The 18,963-nt window shown below is 36.9% G+C and overlaps 1 protein-coding gene and 1 long non-coding RNA gene across 8 annotated transcripts in view; one reads left to right on the forward strand and one right to left on the reverse strand.

The window, feature by feature from the left end:
- The window catches only part of LOC122458105, a 169,871-nt gene that overhangs the window by 75,364 nt on the left and 75,544 nt on the right, over nucleotides 1-18,963 (forward strand). Inside the window, exons 4-5 of the long non-coding RNA XR_006277976.1 lie at nucleotides 17,415-17,524; nucleotides 17,930-18,084. This is a non-coding gene — a long non-coding RNA (uncharacterized LOC122458105). The remainder of the gene's footprint in view (nucleotides 1-17,414; nucleotides 17,525-17,929; nucleotides 18,085-18,963) is intronic.
- The window catches only part of LOC119863439 (sodium channel protein type 2 subunit alpha-like), a 234,482-nt gene that overhangs the window by 49,175 nt on the left and 166,344 nt on the right, over nucleotides 1-18,963 (reverse strand). For 6 of the 7 annotated variants that reach the window (XM_043505227.1, XM_038421930.2, XM_038421927.2 and 3 more), the window contains 3 exons: nucleotides 13,714-13,836; nucleotides 5,553-5,834; nucleotides 374-427 (listed from right to left, as the gene is read on the reverse strand). In XM_043505227.1, coding sequence (XP_043361162.1) covers nucleotides 374-427; nucleotides 5,553-5,834; nucleotides 13,714-13,836 — 459 coding nt within the window. The remainder of the gene's footprint in view (nucleotides 1-373; nucleotides 428-5,552; nucleotides 5,835-13,713; nucleotides 13,837-18,963) is intronic. The other variant, XM_043505225.1, reaches the window with a different exon arrangement.

Genomic DNA, 18,963 nt, shown 5'->3' on the forward strand with positions numbered 1-18,963 from the left:
TTGGTACATTAAAATGCAGGTTGTCTGTGCACACTTACAAGTCATTTTTGAAAACTGGATGCAGAGTGTTTTATTTCATTAAGAAAAAAGCAAGAAAGCCATGAAATTTGGCTATTCTGGAACAGTACGTAAGCATTCTTTGTTAGCCTTTGTTAATCTATTTTTATTTAGTTAGTAAAACAATGTAAGAAAGCAAGTTGCTCCATCTGAAATGCACACTTAATTACTTTATAAATTTAAATTGTATAGAACATTTGCCATTTTTAAGCTTTCATTTTCACTGCCATTCAAATTAGATATTAAAGAAGCGTTATGTGCACCTTAGAGTCTACCCACTCTAAACAAATAAACTTAGAATATGTACTGTACTTACATTTATGGAATCAACAGCTGCAAACATGATATCCATCCATCCTTTAAATGTAGCCTATGAAAAGGCAATGTGTTAAAATTCTGTGTCAAGCTTCAGATCAAAGAAAATGTGAAACATTTTATAATCATATTCTTATGAAAGAAAGACCATTTCCCATACCATGTATTTGCATATTCATAGAATAAAAGAGTACTTAAAGTATAGCAGTGAGAATTTTTTTGCCACAAATTATTAGGGGCAAAAAAATAAAAATGCAGATATGGCAATACTGAATCATTTCACAAATTCATGTCAGTTTTGCCAAATTGTCATGTCAGTTTTGCCCAAGAAAATTTTTTAAAAATCAAAATGTTACATTTTGACATTTTCTAAATGAAATGTTTCAATTTTTTCCATCTGAAACAACTTTTCATTTTTAAATCTCCTTTAATTTTATTTCACACAAAAATGTTTTTAAAATCTCAAAATCAAAATGAAATGTTTTGTTCAACACAAAGTGAATTTTTCTTCAAATTTTTGATTCTCCAAAAATAAAAAAAAAATAAAATTTTTTGGTTTGACCCCACTTTACTTTTTTTTAAAAGAAATTCAGACTTGCCAGTGAACCAACAAATCACTTGCACAGCTCTACTTTAAAGTTAGTATCTTGGAAAGAGATGAGTAAAATAATTCACAACAAATAATTTACCAATTAAATCAGTTGCTTTTTTTAAATTTAATCACAGAATACCCCTGAACAAACTTTGATTTTCCTGGATGTCTTCATTATTTAAATTATTATGTAAACTCTTCAAAAGTCCATAGATGGGCTGAATTCTGGTCAACGTCTGAGCTAATCAGTCATACAGCTAACTCACATGGTAATGTTTCTGTTTCCATTTTCTGACTGTTACAAGCATGAGAAAGGCTTTCACAGACCACTGTGGCTTTGAATTTCTCAGGGAGAAGATTGGAACAGCTTACAAAGAAAAAAGCAGAAAATAAGCAGGCTTGGGAAATGTTATGTATTTAAAACTTTTCATTTTGGGGGCATTTAGGCTTTGCTCTAGCCATTGTTCCTAGGGGGGAAAAATCTAACATTTATTAGCTGAGGACAGAGAAATTTTAATTGAATTTTCTCTTATCACATTCATGCAAAGAAATTCTTATTTGGAGAGGCTGTAGTCAGATTCCTGTAATGGCTTCTCCTGCCTTGGCTCTGGAAACAAATTTATCACTCTGTAGTTGTGCAGACATTGTCCTCTTACCCTGGATAAAATAACTGAACTGCATTTACTGATGCTCGTAATTTTCTGTCTGGCACACAAAAGTTTTGTATGTGTATGTGCCTCATGATGGGCATTGTGAGATTCCTTTAATAGCCACTCTGCCAGGGTTCAGGACAGCAGTGTTGGGAATGACAGGTTGGTCCTTTTGGTGTGTTAATGTTGGAGCAGCATCCGATAACTAAACTTCCTTTTTCTGGTCATCAGCATTCACGGTAAATAAGGCAAATAGTGATACAAACAGTGAAGGGGAAAAATCCCTAAACCCATGGTTTAGGCACCATGTAAATACAAGGGAATCATCCTAACAGAGAAATCACCTAATCACCACAGAGAAATGTTTGTTGGGAGGGCAAAAAAAACTAAAAAGAGTCAGGCAGGGAGTTTTACAGATGATCTGATGCAAGTTGTTGCCCAGTCACAGAATGGTACACAGGTTGACAGTATATCTGAAAAAGGAGAGTTGGCTTTATATAGAGATAATACATTTCATGGTGGTTCTTCTGAGATAAAAATTACGTTCTTCCAGGATTGGAGGAAAGGGAACATAAGGATCATCCTGTGGTGTGTCATAGGATAAAATGTACTAATGGGCAGGAAAGAGATTGCCATAGTATGATGTTAACATTTTACTTTCATAGTGTCCAAAAAGAAAATATTCAAGAGATGGAATATGGGGCTCAGTGAGAAATGCACTAGGATAGAATAGGTAGGCCACAGGGACCAGAAGAGATTATGGAGACTCCCAGAGTATTGCTGTCTCTGCTCCTCCATATAGGCAACTAGAAATATAAAGTGCAGCATCTGATAAACAACAAAGGAAGAAACCATGGTTGTGGAACTATTTTTCTACTGACATCAGCTGTCCAACTAGTGCAACATTTTTGTGTCATGCAAATAACACAAAGCACAATTGCTGCAATATATATGCTAATCAGAAAAGCCATAGTGCACAGCAACATAGTTCAGATGGAGGAAAGCCTTCCTAATAACCGTGTAGTGGGTAAGGACAAGTGCCTTCACTTAAGAGGCAGCAGAGTAGCCACAGTGCCAGAAAGAACAGCTCAACCTCAGTAGGGACAGTGTCTTCACATGAGGAATTACCTCAGAACACTGGACTAGATGGACCATTGTTCTATCTCTGACAGCAGTTAGCGCTACATGCTTCAAGGGAAGGTATGAGAAACTGATGAACAATTATGGAATAACCTAGGTCAAATTTCTTTCTAATCCCATCAGCTAGTGGTTGTCTTGTTCTCTGAACAACCAGGTTTATATCGGTCATATTCTGTAACCCATTTATCCGTATATATTTAATCTCTTTCTTTTAATCCTACCAAGCTCTTTGCCTCAATATTATCTTGCAGTAATGAGTTCCACTGATTATTTATGAAAATGATTAAATGAGCTATATTGCACAGAATGTCACCTTGGTTTTGTACTCTAAGATAAATAGAAGCCTCAAATAACTTCTCTATAACATTAATTATTCTGTCCCCTCCTCTCTAAACTAAACAGTCCCAATTTTCCCCCTTCTCCTCACATGAAAATATTTCCATGCTTCTAGTGATTTTCACCCCCCGCCCCAGGCTGCTTCTTTGCACTATCTTTGGTCATATGGGGTCACCAGGATTGAACATTGGAACTGAGCATTCCAACTAAGGCTGTACTGCTGAGCAAGACATTTTTCTCTCTCCCTTTATGCATTTTAACATTTCATTTTTAAGACCAACCATTCAGCTTTCCACAATGATGCCCAGGTTTTCTTCCTGGGTGGTCATAATTATTTTATATCTAGCAATGTGTGTAAGCAATTCAAATAATTCTTTCCAATGTGTATTATCTTGCACACTGGACACAAAAAACAAGTACTTAGATAATTTACAGGGGCACCATATACTGCAATCCAGAGTCCTTTTATTGAGTGTATACTGTGCAAAGATGTTGGGATTTGACTTATTCCCTTTACTTTCCTTAAAAAAAAAAGTCTTTCAAAAGCAAATGGGTTTCAATTTTCAAATGAAAAAGGATGTGGCAGAGTTCTATGAAGCAGTGAATGCTTCAGTATAGCATGCCCTTTGGAGCTACAGTGGCAAGAGAGGACCACCCGAGCTAGGGTTTTGGCTCAGTTAATAAACCACTAATCATATATCTATTAGCACAAACTGCCTCTGTTTTAGAAGCAACTGTGACATGTGTCAGTATACGGCACCATGCCTGGGTGGATTTGAGAAATGCCACATTGCCACCAATATAGTGGAGAAACTGGATTGTCAGAGGAGAGCTGTTGATGAGCTCCTCCCTTTCTCCTGGGTTCTTCACTGGCACCTTCTTACTGCATTTAGCCTCTATTTAGTTGAAGTGATTCTGTGAAGTGACATCATTTTCAGTTAACATAAATGTGAAAAAACATTACTCAAATGGTCAAAGACAATCAAGGTGTGACCAGGGCTGATGCAAGTTGAGTTAATTCAAATGAGTATTCATGAGAAATTATTGTCTGGCATTTGCCCATCTCTTCTGTTAATAATTACTTATTAGATATGTTAAAAACTGGTACTTTAAGAAAAAAAACAGAAATATGAAATCAGTGAAACTGTGTCCCCCTAATACTGTAATCTCTACTACATAAAACAATATTGAGTAAAAACAAATTATACAAAAATATGCAATTTTTTCAACTTTACTAGAAACATCATATCTGTTGACATGTTGAATACATGTGGAATTCATATTCAAACAGTTGAACCACAGTGAATATAACAAAGGCAGACACACCCATGTAATCCAGAATAGATAATTCATGCAATTCCCTAACCCTCCTTAACATTAAGTGCTGGTTCTCCCAAGAGCAATCACAATGGTAGCCTGTTAGCAGAGGACTACCAGATCTAGAGTTTGAGAGAGAATAATTAGCATGTGTTTATGCGCACAAACGTTTTCCCGGAAGCAGCTTGCCAAGTGAACCTGATTAGAAAGGCATGTTCCTGTCCTAATTAATTTCATTCTACAGATGGTCTGCTAGGAAAATACTTGTGCTCAGAATCATGACACTAATCAGTTCTTCTGAACCTGCTGGCCTAGCGTTAAACAAAAGCCTCCCAAAACATGTGTAATGGTTGGAAAGTGACTGAATGGGAGAAAAACTGGGAGAAAGCATACAACATGGAGAAAGAGGTAGGTAGTTTAAAACCCTCTTACTTGGTCTCTATTTTTAAATCACTAAATTTATCCCCTACATAATTTTTGCTCTGAAAATTGGGCAAGGTCTTGCAATTTGCCTACTGGGCTACCATGGTAAAAATCACATTTTTTTTTTAAACTTGCCCTATCTAATGCACAAGGTGTAGACAAAACAAACCAAAAAAAACAAAACAAAACAAATACCTCAGGTAAATTTTTAATTTATCTTGACTCTGTGGCATTGGAATCTTTTAGTGAAATCTGCAGAGATTTGGGATGAGCTTTAACCTCTTTTTTTTGTTTTTTTTTTGTTCTCAACAGTCCTTTCTTTTTCAATCTATATATTCTGGCTGATAGTAAACACTGCTCCTCTTCCAAAGTTTACACATGAGCATGCCAAATTGATACCAAATACTAATATTAATCTGCATGCATGAACAGCGTCAAAAGGTAATTAAGCAAGTCCCCTATTAATCCCTGATAAAGGTCCAGAATGTCCGCTTTGGAACTACATTTTGTAATCTCCATGAAAACTTGCTTTTGGACATCATAAAACAGCTTCCTTCTCCAAGACTCCCAAATTTTCATATTTTTAATGAACTAACAATTTTCAGTAATAGCTTATCTATAACTTTATGGCAAGATAACGAAAATTAAGGAATCCAACTTCGCTTCTATAAACTATAGACAGGGAATTAAACTATAAAAATATAAACAGAATTGTCACTTACTACTTGAAGCAGAGAAAGATAGCCAGCTCCAACATTATCAAAGTTTACTTTCACATTTTTCCACAGGACGTCTCTACTGCTTTTCATAAGAGCCTCACAATCGCTTTTATTCTCAATCAATTCTCTTGAAAAAGAGTTACCAGTTGTGGTGTTAACACAGGAGAAGAACTTGCCAGCAAACAAATTTACTCCCATTATGCTGAAAATTAGCCAGAATATAAGACAAACCAGAAGTACGTTCATAATAGATGGTATTGCTCCTAAAAGGGCATTCACAACCACCTAATAAAGAAATACAGGGGAGAAAAGCTTGTAAAAAAACGTATAGCAGCAAAGTAATTAGGCGTTCTTCTAAAAAGGCTAACAGCAAAAATATTTTATTACAAAATGTAGTTACAAATTATCTTATTTTTCAAATACTTATAACAAACCACACAATGAATCAACGTGAAAAAGGTAAAGACTAAAATGTCAAGATGAAAAATAAGTTAATTATTTTTTTTAAAAAGTAGCAAGACAGAATCATAAAATATGTGTACTCTAGGGGAAAAAAGAAATACATGTTAAAGAAATATAACATTCAAATTAATAAATGTGATAAATCATTACTGATGAATATAAACAATGACTGATAAGGACTGATTGAGCTATAGATCTTTGCAAACAGTACAGAGGTTACTTGACAAAATTAGGACTTCAAGAATTGTAAAACACAATACCTTTACAGAATACTTATTAATACATTACAATTTTACTTACTGAAGACAACCCTATCACAGATATAGACCACTTTGTATTATATGTTCATTTGGATCATTCGAGTACCACTTATAATAATCTTGTTAGGTATTTCAAATGAAAATATGATTTTATTTCAGTGTATATAAAAGCATGTAAAGTTTCAACTTATATTACGATCAATCTTTTTGCCACCATAATATAGGTAATTAGGGTGGCAGAAAGAAGAGTGTGTCCTGCTGATTGAATAAGAAACTTAAGTGTGGCATCCCCATGAGAGAACAGCTTTTCATACCTAATCATTTAATTTCTACAAAAACTTCTCCATTAGTTCTAACCTTGGGGATTATCACTTCTTTGTGAAAGAGTCCACAGAGAACTGAAAAGCCAAATTAGAATGTTTAATGAAACTGGAATTTTTTCACCATGTCTCAGCCTCCAGGGATCTTTCTGCCCAGAACATGGGTGTGGATCTGGTGGTGCACTGTGATTCCTACTGGCAGTTTTTGGTTGGAGAGCACTTAAATTCCTCTCATACAACACCTTAATCCATCTTGCAAGCGAGAATACTGATACTTAAAGTTATCTGCATTTCTGGAAAAAACTTAGAAAGATGCATGGTGATTGTCCCAGACCCAGCTTCATTTCAGATATGTCAGATCTCTGTTTTATGCTTCCAACTTGTACCTTAGCTAATCCTTTTGAAATAGTTTGGGGCAAAATGTCAGATCTCCTCAGACATCTGAAAAGGGGAATTTTCTTTAGTGATGAAGTACAAAGCAATCTGCACAACTGTTGTGTCATCATCAATTATAAGTATTCTAAATAGATAGAACTTTGAGATGCTGCTGCTCTTCTACAAAAGTGACAGCTACAAAGAAATAATTTTACATACATAGATAGCATATAGAAGAAGAAAAAGTGCTTGAAAAAGATTAAGCTAAGGTCTCTTATTGAGGAAAATGAGTCTGATCCTAGATTTGAGCAATTGCTGATTTTGAACCAACAAACAGTACTAATGTTCATAAAGTGAAGCTGGTTTCAGATCTACCTCCATGTCTTCCTGAAGGTAATCCAATCTGGCCAATATCTGTGACTTACAGGGTTTATGTTTTAACTCTCCAGAGGGTAGTCTGTATTCCTGAGACCACAGATTCTCAGCAACTAAAGACAGAACTGTATTGATGGCTTCCACTTCTCTTTGATTTGGGTTATATGGATTTCAGGAACCTTTCCTATGTTGGGAAAAGCCTCTCCTAGGACACGTCATTATCCAACCCCAGGTGTTGGATTTGCTATACAAGCTAACCACATAGTCATCTTCCTATAGAGAGGATGTGTCCATAAGCTCTTGAAATGAGATTGCTTCTATCAGAATATGGACCAGAGACCACAAGTGCCCGTATCTTTGTACATGCCCTAAGGACTGAGAGACTGAAGAAAAAGGTTCTGTAATGAAAATGGGGGTCCTTAAGAAATCTCTGGTGACAAGAATGGATAGAGACAGAAAATAAGTCTCCACAAGCTTTATCCATATCAAATAATTTCCTGGATATGTTGCAGTCATTGTTGAAGTCAGGTTTTTCATAATGAATTTCACTTCATTCATTTGTTGAATTGTTTGAGTTCTCGGCGTGACAATGCAGCAGATATAGGACTGGTGGCAATTTTTATTGCTTAGAAATCATATTTTTGATGTCTGTTAAGAGGCAAAAGTACCTAAAGGTGACTGATCTGAGGCGTCAGTGATACAAGGATGTAAAACATGTGTGCCCAAGAGGTCTGCCAAGACACAAATTGCAGTTGGCAAGAAACTCAGGGAAAGCCTGGTGACCACTAGAAACAGGGCACCAAAGTAACACAAGAACTTCAGAGGGAAAAAAGGGGGCAACTTTGAGTATAGTGTATCCTTTGAGACTCATAGCATATGTTTGCTGGAGCTGGGAATGAGCCTCCCAGCCCAGGGAAGACAGACTTGTGCAAGCAGGTCTTGAGCTAATGCACTAAAAATGGCGGTGCGGACATTGCAACTCAGGCTGGAATTCAGGATCGCAAGCCTAAGGGGATGTGTAAGTGCAAAAACTGGTCTCTCTCACCAACAGAAGTTGGTCCAGTAAAAGATATTCTCTCTCTCATATCCTTGGACCAAAATGGCTACAACACTGCATACATTTATATAGGTTTCAGAGTAGCAGCCGTGTTAGTCTGTTATATACCGTGCCATTCTGCTCTGTATACAGTAGGTGGCAGGAACTAGCTACTGTGGGATCCTAAAGAATCTAGAGAATATTGCCCATTTCCACCACTGGCGGTGATTCAGTGATACGGTAAATTTTGTAAATTTCTTTTGAAAGGAAAAAGGGTACATGGCTATAAATTAATGTGCCAAAACAAAGATCAATGATAAAATTAAGGGTGTTAGTACTTTAATTAAAGGAATTAAGTATTAAGCTATTGTGGTTGTGCATTCTGGAGTACATTTTATGAAAGACAATCAGAAATATTCAAATGGATATTGTCAGTTTATGAGTACTATTTTAAATAAACCAATTTCCTTAGATGATTAAAACTAAATATATTTTAAAAATCGAATTTACTTTTCAACATTTATATTCTGTGTACATTTCACTCAGTGTACAATGATAATAGACTGGCTAATTTTACATTTGTTTAGTCAAATTCATATTCTGTTTCTACAGATCAGGGATTAAATTAAAAACAAAAACAAAAATAACCCAAAACATGAAAACATTTCTAGTAACAATTGGATTTGATAAAATCTGTTGTCCTCAGAACAAAATGTTAGGTCTTAGTTACTTGTGTCTACTAAAAAGTTTAAGGCATGTTTCCTGAACACTAGGAGAAAAGTGATGTAAAATGGAGTTTTCTATAGTATTACCCACAATTGATGGAAATCACAAGCATGTTGGCAGAAACTTTGAGCATGAGCAGTGGACCAAATGGTTATAGTCAGAAAGATTTGGGTGTTTACATTATTAGGACTATTGTAGCAGGAAATCAAAGTGAGTGGATGGGGAGAAACAATGATTGTATAGAACAGGAAATAAATAGTTTTTTTACAACTATCAATCTTGGTATGCCGTACAGTATAGTGGCGCATAGTATACCTTTTAAAACAAAATTACCAGCTTCACATATGTAGCTGATAATGTAATATGTACATTAAAGACAGGGGGAAAAACTGAATAGGCCCTGAACGGCCAGTGGGTCAGGTGAGTGGGAACACAAGGAAGGAATGAAGGGATCAAAGAGACCATGACTCAGAAAAGAGCTAAGGAGTCAAGGCTTAAAGGCTCAATTGGGTGGAGAAGGCTGAAAGCTGCTCAAAAGGAAACTGAGAAGGACTTGGGGAAAGATTACAGAGAAGGCTGAGACAGCTGGAAACGGGAGGAAGAGTCTTAGGGCAAAGATGAAAATGTCTGGGAGCTCATTCGTGAGTGCAGGCCTACCGCAAATGTTACAATGCTCATGACCTTGTTTATCTGAGCTTGCTGCTAGCAGAACTCATTGATGCAGGTCTAGATAGAATACAAATCAAAAGATGTACTACCGTTAATGTTAAAGACCAAAGCCATCTACTCTACAATCTTAGGTGACGTTCTAATCATATTAATATAATACAAATATTATTTCATTAATGCATGTGCAAAATAGAGAAATAAATAATAGAGAAATAAAATTACTTCAGGCTGTAATTATCTATGCTAACTATCTGAGATGAAAAACTAGTGAGTTGGATTTTTTTTCTCACTAAAGAAGAGACTCTGAGGTGAACTGAAAGTGGCATTCATATTTCTGGGCAGACAAACTGCTTGTACTTATGAGAAGCTCTAATGTGACTGGTACATCTAGAAATTAAGATCATGGGGTCATATTTTCAAAAGCAAACACCATATTTTCTGCCCACAAATTTTACGTGCAAATAAGTGTGGGACAGTTGTGTGTCCAATACTATTCTAATTTGGATGACTATTTATTCTATTTTAGACACTGATTTGTGGACAAAACCAATTGCTCTAGTGTCCAAGTGACCTAAACTGAGAGTTAAAATAGGGAGGTCAGGTGAACACCAGGCTAACAATGTGACCCCTTAAAAGTAAATAGGAAATTTATTAATAAATTTCCTAAGTTACCAAGGAAAATTTAATAAAGTAACTAATAAATATGTTATTTATTAAGGATATATACTACAAAGTGCAATTTGTCCTTGATAATATATAGGTTGTACTAAACAAAGAGGATGCTCTGTCCCAAAGATCTTACAATCTAAAAAGACGCATGAGGTTACAACACAATATTTAAAAATACATACAGGTACCATATAGGCAAACACGGAATGATGTGCCATCATTGAAGCTGGAAGGCTTCAGAGAAGGTTTTGATGAAGGACTCGAGAGAGGAGACTTACAGCAACCTATAAGAATGGTTCACAACTAAAAGGATTATGGAGACATGTTAGTCCATAGTTAAGGCTGCAAGCAGATTTTCAATCCAAGCCCGAGTTTGCCTCACAATCTTACTTTTAAAAGGGGCCTTTTTACTTACTATTTAGTATGTACAGTCGTTGGTCAAATGCTAGGGTTGCAAAAAGTCAAGTACTCAAAAATTAGGAAATGCCAGAATTAAGGCTGCCTGTGCAACTTTAATTCCACCCCATTGCGTATGTTTATTACGATACAGGGTTATTTTTTTTGTTAACATAATCACACACTACTTTTTCCATAAACTTTACTAAAAATTCACCCTGAGGTAGACACCTAGAATGGAATATTTCAGTTTACACTGTTACATTTTGGCAAAGTTATAAGCAACTGAAAATGGGCTTATAAGAGAAAGTATCGGACAATCCTAACTGTAGGCAACACTACTTGTTTCTGCCCTACCAATGGGCTAAACATCAGGTCTTACCTAAGCTGCCTTTTGCTTTATTAATAATAAAGAAAGGGAAACATAGCTTGCAGACGTGTTCAATAGGTTTTTCATTTCCCACTTTCTATTACATGGTCATCTGGCATCAGACTCATCCTGCGTGGGGACTTTTTACTCTCGCTCTCTCTTTTTCTTTTTAACAACCTCTCCCCCTGCCACCAATCTTCCACACAATTTTCTTTCCTCACCCCAGAAAACAAAGAACATTTATTAATGTATTGATGTTCTAAGGTGTGCACTGACCCTGCAATGGAAAGCATTAACAAGAGAAGAGGTCTCCTGCCAACAAATGCCCTATGATTCTGAAACTGCTAAGAATGAGAATTCTGACATCTGGTCTGCATCTGAAAATAGGACCTTGTGTTCCCACGATTATCGTAACATGGATAGTAGTCCTTCCTGGGCTACCATATCCCCAGAAAACAGCTCTCAGTCACTTTATAGTAGTTATCAGTGGACTGTAACAGCTACACCTCATTACAGACTTTGGAGGCAGGCTGCATCTGAAATCCCAAAAAGGAATTTGCTCCTGTAAAGAGAGAGCCCAGATCACAACCCCTTGGGAAATACTAATTACAGTATATCATGATCTAAGCAAACTCAATGGATCTCTGTAAGAACAACTATATGAACATACTTTCTTCAGTCTAAGTATAGGCTAGTGGGTCACAACAAGGACAATCAAGAAGAATCCTATGAAGAATATCCCAGTCTATTATAATATAGGTTAGGTGTTTTCACTGGCACAAGGGACCAAAACAAGGTCATATAACTTAGATCCAATAAAGGTTCCTCACTCTGATCAAAGCCTCAACTAAAGTAGGTCACTTTTCTATCATACAACTTCTAACGCTACCTCTGTGGACCTCATAAATGTAGAAAGTGTACACATCTATTCTTCAGCTACTAAGGACAAGGTATCTGGAAAGAGCTTAAAGATGAAAAAGAGGGAAGGTTTCCCAGAGAAACACACAATCACGTGCATAAGATGAACACTACAGAAATCCTTCTTCCAATATCCTAACAGCAGTATTCCAACTGTCCCTCTCTCCTCCCCCACACTATCAAATTCCTCACAACATATACAAGCTCCTGCACATTCTCACCTGGTTCACTGTGGTTCCCTGCCTCCTTTCCCTCCATCTCATCTCAGCAAGAGAAACATTCTCTCCCTATCCTACAATACAAGAGAGATTCCTCAGAGAATCCTGGAAGGAGCACTGGGGGTATTTTTATTGTTTTACGCTCACACAGAACCTGGTGTTTCTGCTAAGAGTCTAGGCTTTGCTGATGAGGTGGTGGGCTAGGAGGTGCTCTCCAAGTTCTGAAGGGAAGAGAAGGGCTGGTTGAAATGGAGGACCTTGTTTTTTCTCTGCTTCTGAATGTGAAAGCAGATACAGGTGCTGCTGCAGGAAACCTGAGCTGCTTTTTTTTTTTTTTTAAAGCAACCAGTCTAAAGCAGCTAATATTTACCACCTATTAGTAAGTTATTTCATACTCTTTTTCTGATGCACATGAAAAAATATGCTTCCTCTCTGAACACTTGTCACTGAGGCAGAGTGCTACATACGTTCATCTGTGTCACTATATAAACACATTCAAGCAGCAAAGAATGAAACAAGGTTTATAGCTCCCACACCGCTGTGTCACAGACAGGTTGACAGTACTTATTGCAGAATTCATAAAAGCACACTGAATAAGTGTTTCACATAATGTTAGATAGGGGTGTCTTCATGGAACCTTACATGAGAGAAAAACGTCAAGAAAAGAAAAATACTAATCAGATCTATATTTTTCCTGTGTGACACAGATATTGTGCAGTAATTCAATTTCTGTAGAAAAGAGAACCAAATATATTATATGTAGGTATGCATATTTGATAAATGGCTCTTACTGCAGTCAGGATATTTTAGTTATTGTGATTAACTTCCTAATAAAGAAAAGGATCATTCTGTCCTTTATTCCCTATAAACTTCATCTGACAGCCAACAGAATAATAAAAATAGATTTAAACACTTCTCATTCTGCTTAATGAGTTTAAGAGGCTCTTTTTCTATACCCACATGAAGCCACTCTGCATACTGTATATAAAGTATGCAAAATATATAAAGATTATAAAGCTGTATAAAGATTACACTATATAAAGATTACTTTAAAAATAAGCTAATTATGAGAAAAATATAAATAGAATCAATTTACTTTTAAACTTGTTACAGCTAAGTCTGCTAAGAACTGACAGCTAAAAAAACTTCGGAAGATTAACTAGAGATTAAGTAACCCAAATGAGCACAACGAATGCATACAATTGCATATGGTTAGAAACAACATAATGAAACATAGTTCTGTAGAACTGAGTAACAGAGGTGCAACAGAGTGAGTTCAGAATTTCTATTTTTAAAAAATTTCTTGTGTGTTGGTATGGATAGTCACTTTTTCTGAAATAAAGAGTTCAGGTTCTTTTATTTTATCTTACCCTCATTCCTTCAAATCGTGACAAGGCTCTCAAAGGTCTCAAAGCTCGTAGCGTTCGAAGTGATTTAATTGGACCAAGTTCAGAGTATCCCAAAGCATTAGCTGTTAAGCTAATCAAAGAAACCTACACAAAAAAACAAAGAAAGATTATTTGTATGTATCTTGTATAGCCCATTGAAGGATGCAAGATGTAATGGCTAAAGGTGGAAAAGTTCAGCCTGGATATTAGGAAAAATTTCTTAGATGCCCTATGCTTCTAACAGCAAGAGCAACTGAATAGTGGAAAAAACTGGAAAAGAAGAGACATTAAGTTGTTAGTGAATCTCTGAAGTTCTTAGTCTCTTGATCTATATGATACTATTATTACATATATACATGAACAGGTTAGGTATAGGAAGTACCTTTGCAAAATACAGGTTGTGGGCTAGACTAAAAACACAAATAGTCTTTTTCTGGCATTACTGTCCTTGAGAAATCATGGTCTGGATGAATCATAACTTTCTCAGGAAAAATAGTTAAAGGTTGGATGACTTTCTCCACAATTCTTACTAACACAATATTTTGACTGTGACAGTGTTACTACCTTACTCAAAAATGTTAAATAAAGAGCATCATAGTGAAATCGTGGTGGCACAAAATTTCTCATAAAGTTTGTCATGCTGATGAAATCCTGTCGGTACAAGAAACCCTTTTAACTTATTTTGCTATAAATTTTGCTGAGGAGAAACTACACCAAGTAGAAAGAACCTATTGAAAAACAATAAATATACATCTACACTGTTTGTTAATGTGTATGTATTTTAATCAATTTGCCTTAAAATCTTACAGAAACCTTACTACTCTCAATCAGGGGCCAGATCTGGAATCAATGGGAATTTTAACATCAGCTTCAGTGGGATAAGGATTAGGCTTAAAGTCCTTAGAAACTTATAATAGTCATATTCTCCAGGGCCCAAACACCACAATGAAGAAAAAAAACTCTGAAAGTCAGTTGAAAATTCAGGATACTATTAATCAAGAGTTGAGGTGTCAATATGTAACTCAGTAATTAGTTTGTGCGATCAATCTTGCGTTTTTTTAAAGGCTTTATATTCAGTGTTGCATGAAGAAGCTTGTGCCAAAAAGTTATTTATTGAATTCTGTAGCATCTTTCACAAGCATCAAGGTACACTAAAAAGTAATCAGTTGTAGGCTACTCAGTTTGTGCAAGAAAAGGTGTTTCTCTTCTTCTGTGAAGCTTCTTCAGCTCCATAGAATTCTTCCTGCTGTGGTTTCAGAGTAGCAGCCGTGTTAGTCTGTATTAGCAAAAAGAAAAGGAGTACTTGTGGCACCTTAGAGACTGCTTTTCTTCCTGCTGTGGGTTACCTCCCCTACCTATACAGAGAGGATTGTTCTGAGTAAGGCTGCTTGGAATGATGATTCACAGATCTGAGTATTACTTAATGTATTCATATTAGGAAGTATTTTCCTCCTCCTAACTGTCAATACAACAAGAAAATTCTTGGAGGATGTATCTTCTGCCAGGAGTGAACTATGCTAAAACTTTGTCACAAATTATTATGAATAGCTGGGGCAAGGAGCCCATATTTGGTTTTGCAAAACCTTGGTCAGACCACAACCAGGTGGTTTGGAACTGAGTTCCATTTTTATCTGTGCCATCCAGGTTTGTAGGGGATGAGGATTTGGATGAAAGGCTCTAGGTTGGCTCAACTCTTCACCAAACTCAGAAAACAAGCCACAGGAGGTGTAAAGCACCTGTAATTTTCTCCCAAATGCAACGCGAGCTGTAATTTTTTCAGAATTTGACATTAAAAATGAATATAAGTAGTATTAGAAATAAGGAAACCTGAAGAATTTAAGAGAACATTCATTTAATCAAAAGATTTTTCCACTTAGTTTTCATTAGTTGGATTAAAGTATTTTTTCAGTTAGTTCAGTAGGCAACATAATCCATGTAGAAGGTACTGAGTCTGAAATCACTTTCAGACAAGAACAAGCTTAATTACTCGTGTAATGGGTAAGATTGTTAAGGAATTTACACTTAAGCATATTACTGTAGGAACCAAATCTTATTGCTGCATGTTAAGTAATAAAATAGAATATCATTATTTGTCATTACAAGACAGATTAAAAATGATCTGTTTGCAGCCTAAATCCTTCATGAAGTATTTTACTATACATTACTACGAAATTATTGTAGTTGTGACAAAATGTGGCATACAGACATTTGTTTTTGTTACTCTCTTTTCTGGGAAATAATCTACATTACAGTATAGATCTTCAGGGAAGAGCCACAAGAACGATTGAAGGATTGGAAAACATGCCTTTGGTGAAAAACTAAATTGACTGAGCTTCTTGAGTCTATCAAAGGAGATTAAGTGGTGATTTGATCAGCCTATATAAATACACACATGGAGAACAGAAATTTGATATACACGGCTCTTCAGTCTAGTAGACAAAAGGTATAAATTGTGGTTACTTACCTTACAGTAACTGGAGTTCCTCAAGGTGTGCGGGCCCTGTGTGTATTCCACTTAAGGTATGTGTGCGCTCCATGCACCTGAGACCAGAAGATTTTTTTTGGTTGGCAGTGTTTGTGAGTCCACATATTTGGACTTTACTTCTTTGTGAACCAAACTGAGGGTATACGGGGCAGTGCAGATGAACTGCCTCTCCAGTTACCTTTCCAATGTGAGTAGTCCTAGAATAAGGCCCCGCAGTAGAAGGGAAGGAGGGTGGGTAGTGGAATACAGATAGTGATCACATACCTTGAAGACTTCCAGTTACTATACAGGTAAGTAACCTTTCTTTCTTTGAGTGATGGCCCCTATGTGTATTCCACTCAAGGTGATTCATAAGCAGTATTCATTGAGGACAGGGGTGCAAGAAACTATACTGTACCACAAATTAAAGGACTGCTCTGCCAAAAGATCCATATATACTTTGCAGAAGAGCATAGAGAGCCCCACCATTGCCACTCTACAGATGAGGGACATTGCTAAGTAAAGCCACTGATGGGGCCTGGGCTCTGGTCAAGTGAACCCTCCCATCTTGTGGTGGGAAGGTTGCCACTAACTCATAACCAAAGCAGGATGCAGCTGAAAGCCATTTGCACAGTCTCTGTGAGTAGGTGGCTTCTTGTCTCATACATTTGCCAAAAGAGTCAAACAATTTAGGAAATTTCTGAAGGGCTTTGTCCTCTGCAGATACAAAGCCAAGGCCCTACAGACATCCAGAGAGTGCAGCTACCTGTCCTCTCTGTTGGCATGTGGCTTTGGATAGAACACAGGTAAGTGGATGACCTCGTTTTGATGAAATTCAGAGGTAATTTTTGGGATGAATTTGGGGTGCAAGCTCAGGGAACCTTTTCATTGTGGAAGACTGTCTAAGGTGGGTCAGCCATAAGGGCCCCCAACTCACCAGTAGTAACTGTAGGAAAGATGTCAGACAATGAATGCATATTGCCAAGTAAGAGAGTCTCCATTCTATCTCATGACATTTGCAGCAACAAGAAGTATCCAGCAGTAAAGAACAGCAGAAGAAAACATTTCATAGCCAAGAGTAAAATAAAAATATGTAAAAGTACGAGAACATTGGGGCTGGCAATGCTTTTCAAAAATTTAACAGCTAGCATTGTTATCAGATAGTTATACTTTTTCTTTTTGTATGTAACCAGGACCCTTAACTTATCTGGTTTTCTAGGTGTACTCCCCATCCTACAAGGTTTGCATCTGTTATGAGAATTCTGGTCCAGTTGCAGCTGAAGACTCCATTATCCTTTTGGTTCAACAGTGAGAAGTATAGTACTGCTAGTAAAGTTTATTTGCGAGCATATCAACTACTGAATGATTTTATTGTTTACACTGGTAACTTATGTGCAGTTAAGTCTATGGTGGGACCTCAATGCATGAAACCCTCAGGTCCAGCTGAATGCATAGCTTTATTGTGCATTTGGAGTAGTGTAAAAGTAGCTCTTTCAAACTTATAATGGGCCTGAGATGTGTAAGGGCATAGTCATGCTGATGTTTTGATGGAAGAAATTTCAGCTGAATTTTGCCTGGGACTTCTCCTGAATTTCTGTTCCAATATCTACTTCTTGTAGAGAGTCAGAATACCAATGGAATACTTATGTTGGATACAGTTACTAGAGGACTACCAGTTCCTGAGCTGTTCAGAAGCTTGGAGAGAATGCTTATTCTTCTTTGTATGTTCTGCAGCTATTTCTTCCAACTTTTCCTGAAGACTTTAGATCCTATCAACTATGAAGAGCACACAAAAAAAAGTTCAGTCTTAACTAAACTGGTGCCTGGCAACTGAGTTGGCGGAAAAGTTCTCATAGCAAAACACTTAGGAATCTACTATTCAAGAAGTGGTGAGTGAAATATAATGAAGTACTGTGAGGATTTCCTCATATTTAAAGGGAACAATACAGCCTTATGGTTATCATAAGAATATAAGAACGGCCATACCGGGTCAGATCAAAGATCCATCTAGTCCAGTATCCTGTCTTCTGACAGTGGCCAATGCCTGGTGCTTCAGAGGGAATGAACAGAACCGACAATCATTGAGTGATCCATCCCCTGTCATCCATTCCCAGCTTCTGGGAAACCGAGGCTAGGGACACTCAGAGCAGGTGGGTTCCCTATCCATACTGGCTAATAGCTGCTCATGGACCTATCGTCCAGGATCACACCATATTGTTGCTGTGTTGGGAAAAGCAGCTGAGAAGCCTCAGAGTATCTCTAGTGCATTTTGCCTACTGGGTTTCTGAGAAGCCACCATGTCTTTCACAAAGGACGCCACTGCTTCATTAGATTTTCAGAATTTTAATTATATGACACCGCATTTTCTGACAGTTGGCTCTTTTCCCTGTGTCTTTCCTAATCTCAAAGATAATGTCTTAAAAAGCAAGGATGGGGCAGTCCATGTATCATCTTCCTACCAAGGATGTCTGAAAGGTACTTTATCTTCACGAGATGCAGGGTTCCGGGTTTTTTTTTAAATAGATGGAGATACTAATTCCAAAATCTGTGTTGGGGATTGGAGGGGAGGTAGTATCTATTAAAAAGCAGGTCTTGATGGACAAATAGAAATGGAAAATTAAAGATCATGGGTTTCTGGAGATATATTGTGTGGAATTCTACCATGGCACAGCAATCCCAGCAGCTGAGCCATGGATGAGTATAGCTGGGAAATCACTAGCTTCCCATTACTTATGAAATTACCCAATGTTTTCATTCAACACTTTAGT

This window comes from Dermochelys coriacea, chromosome 11, assembly GCF_009764565.3.
Source record: "Dermochelys coriacea isolate rDerCor1 chromosome 11, rDerCor1.pri.v4, whole genome shotgun sequence".
NCBI lineage: Eukaryota > Metazoa > Chordata > Testudines > Dermochelyidae > Dermochelys > Dermochelys coriacea.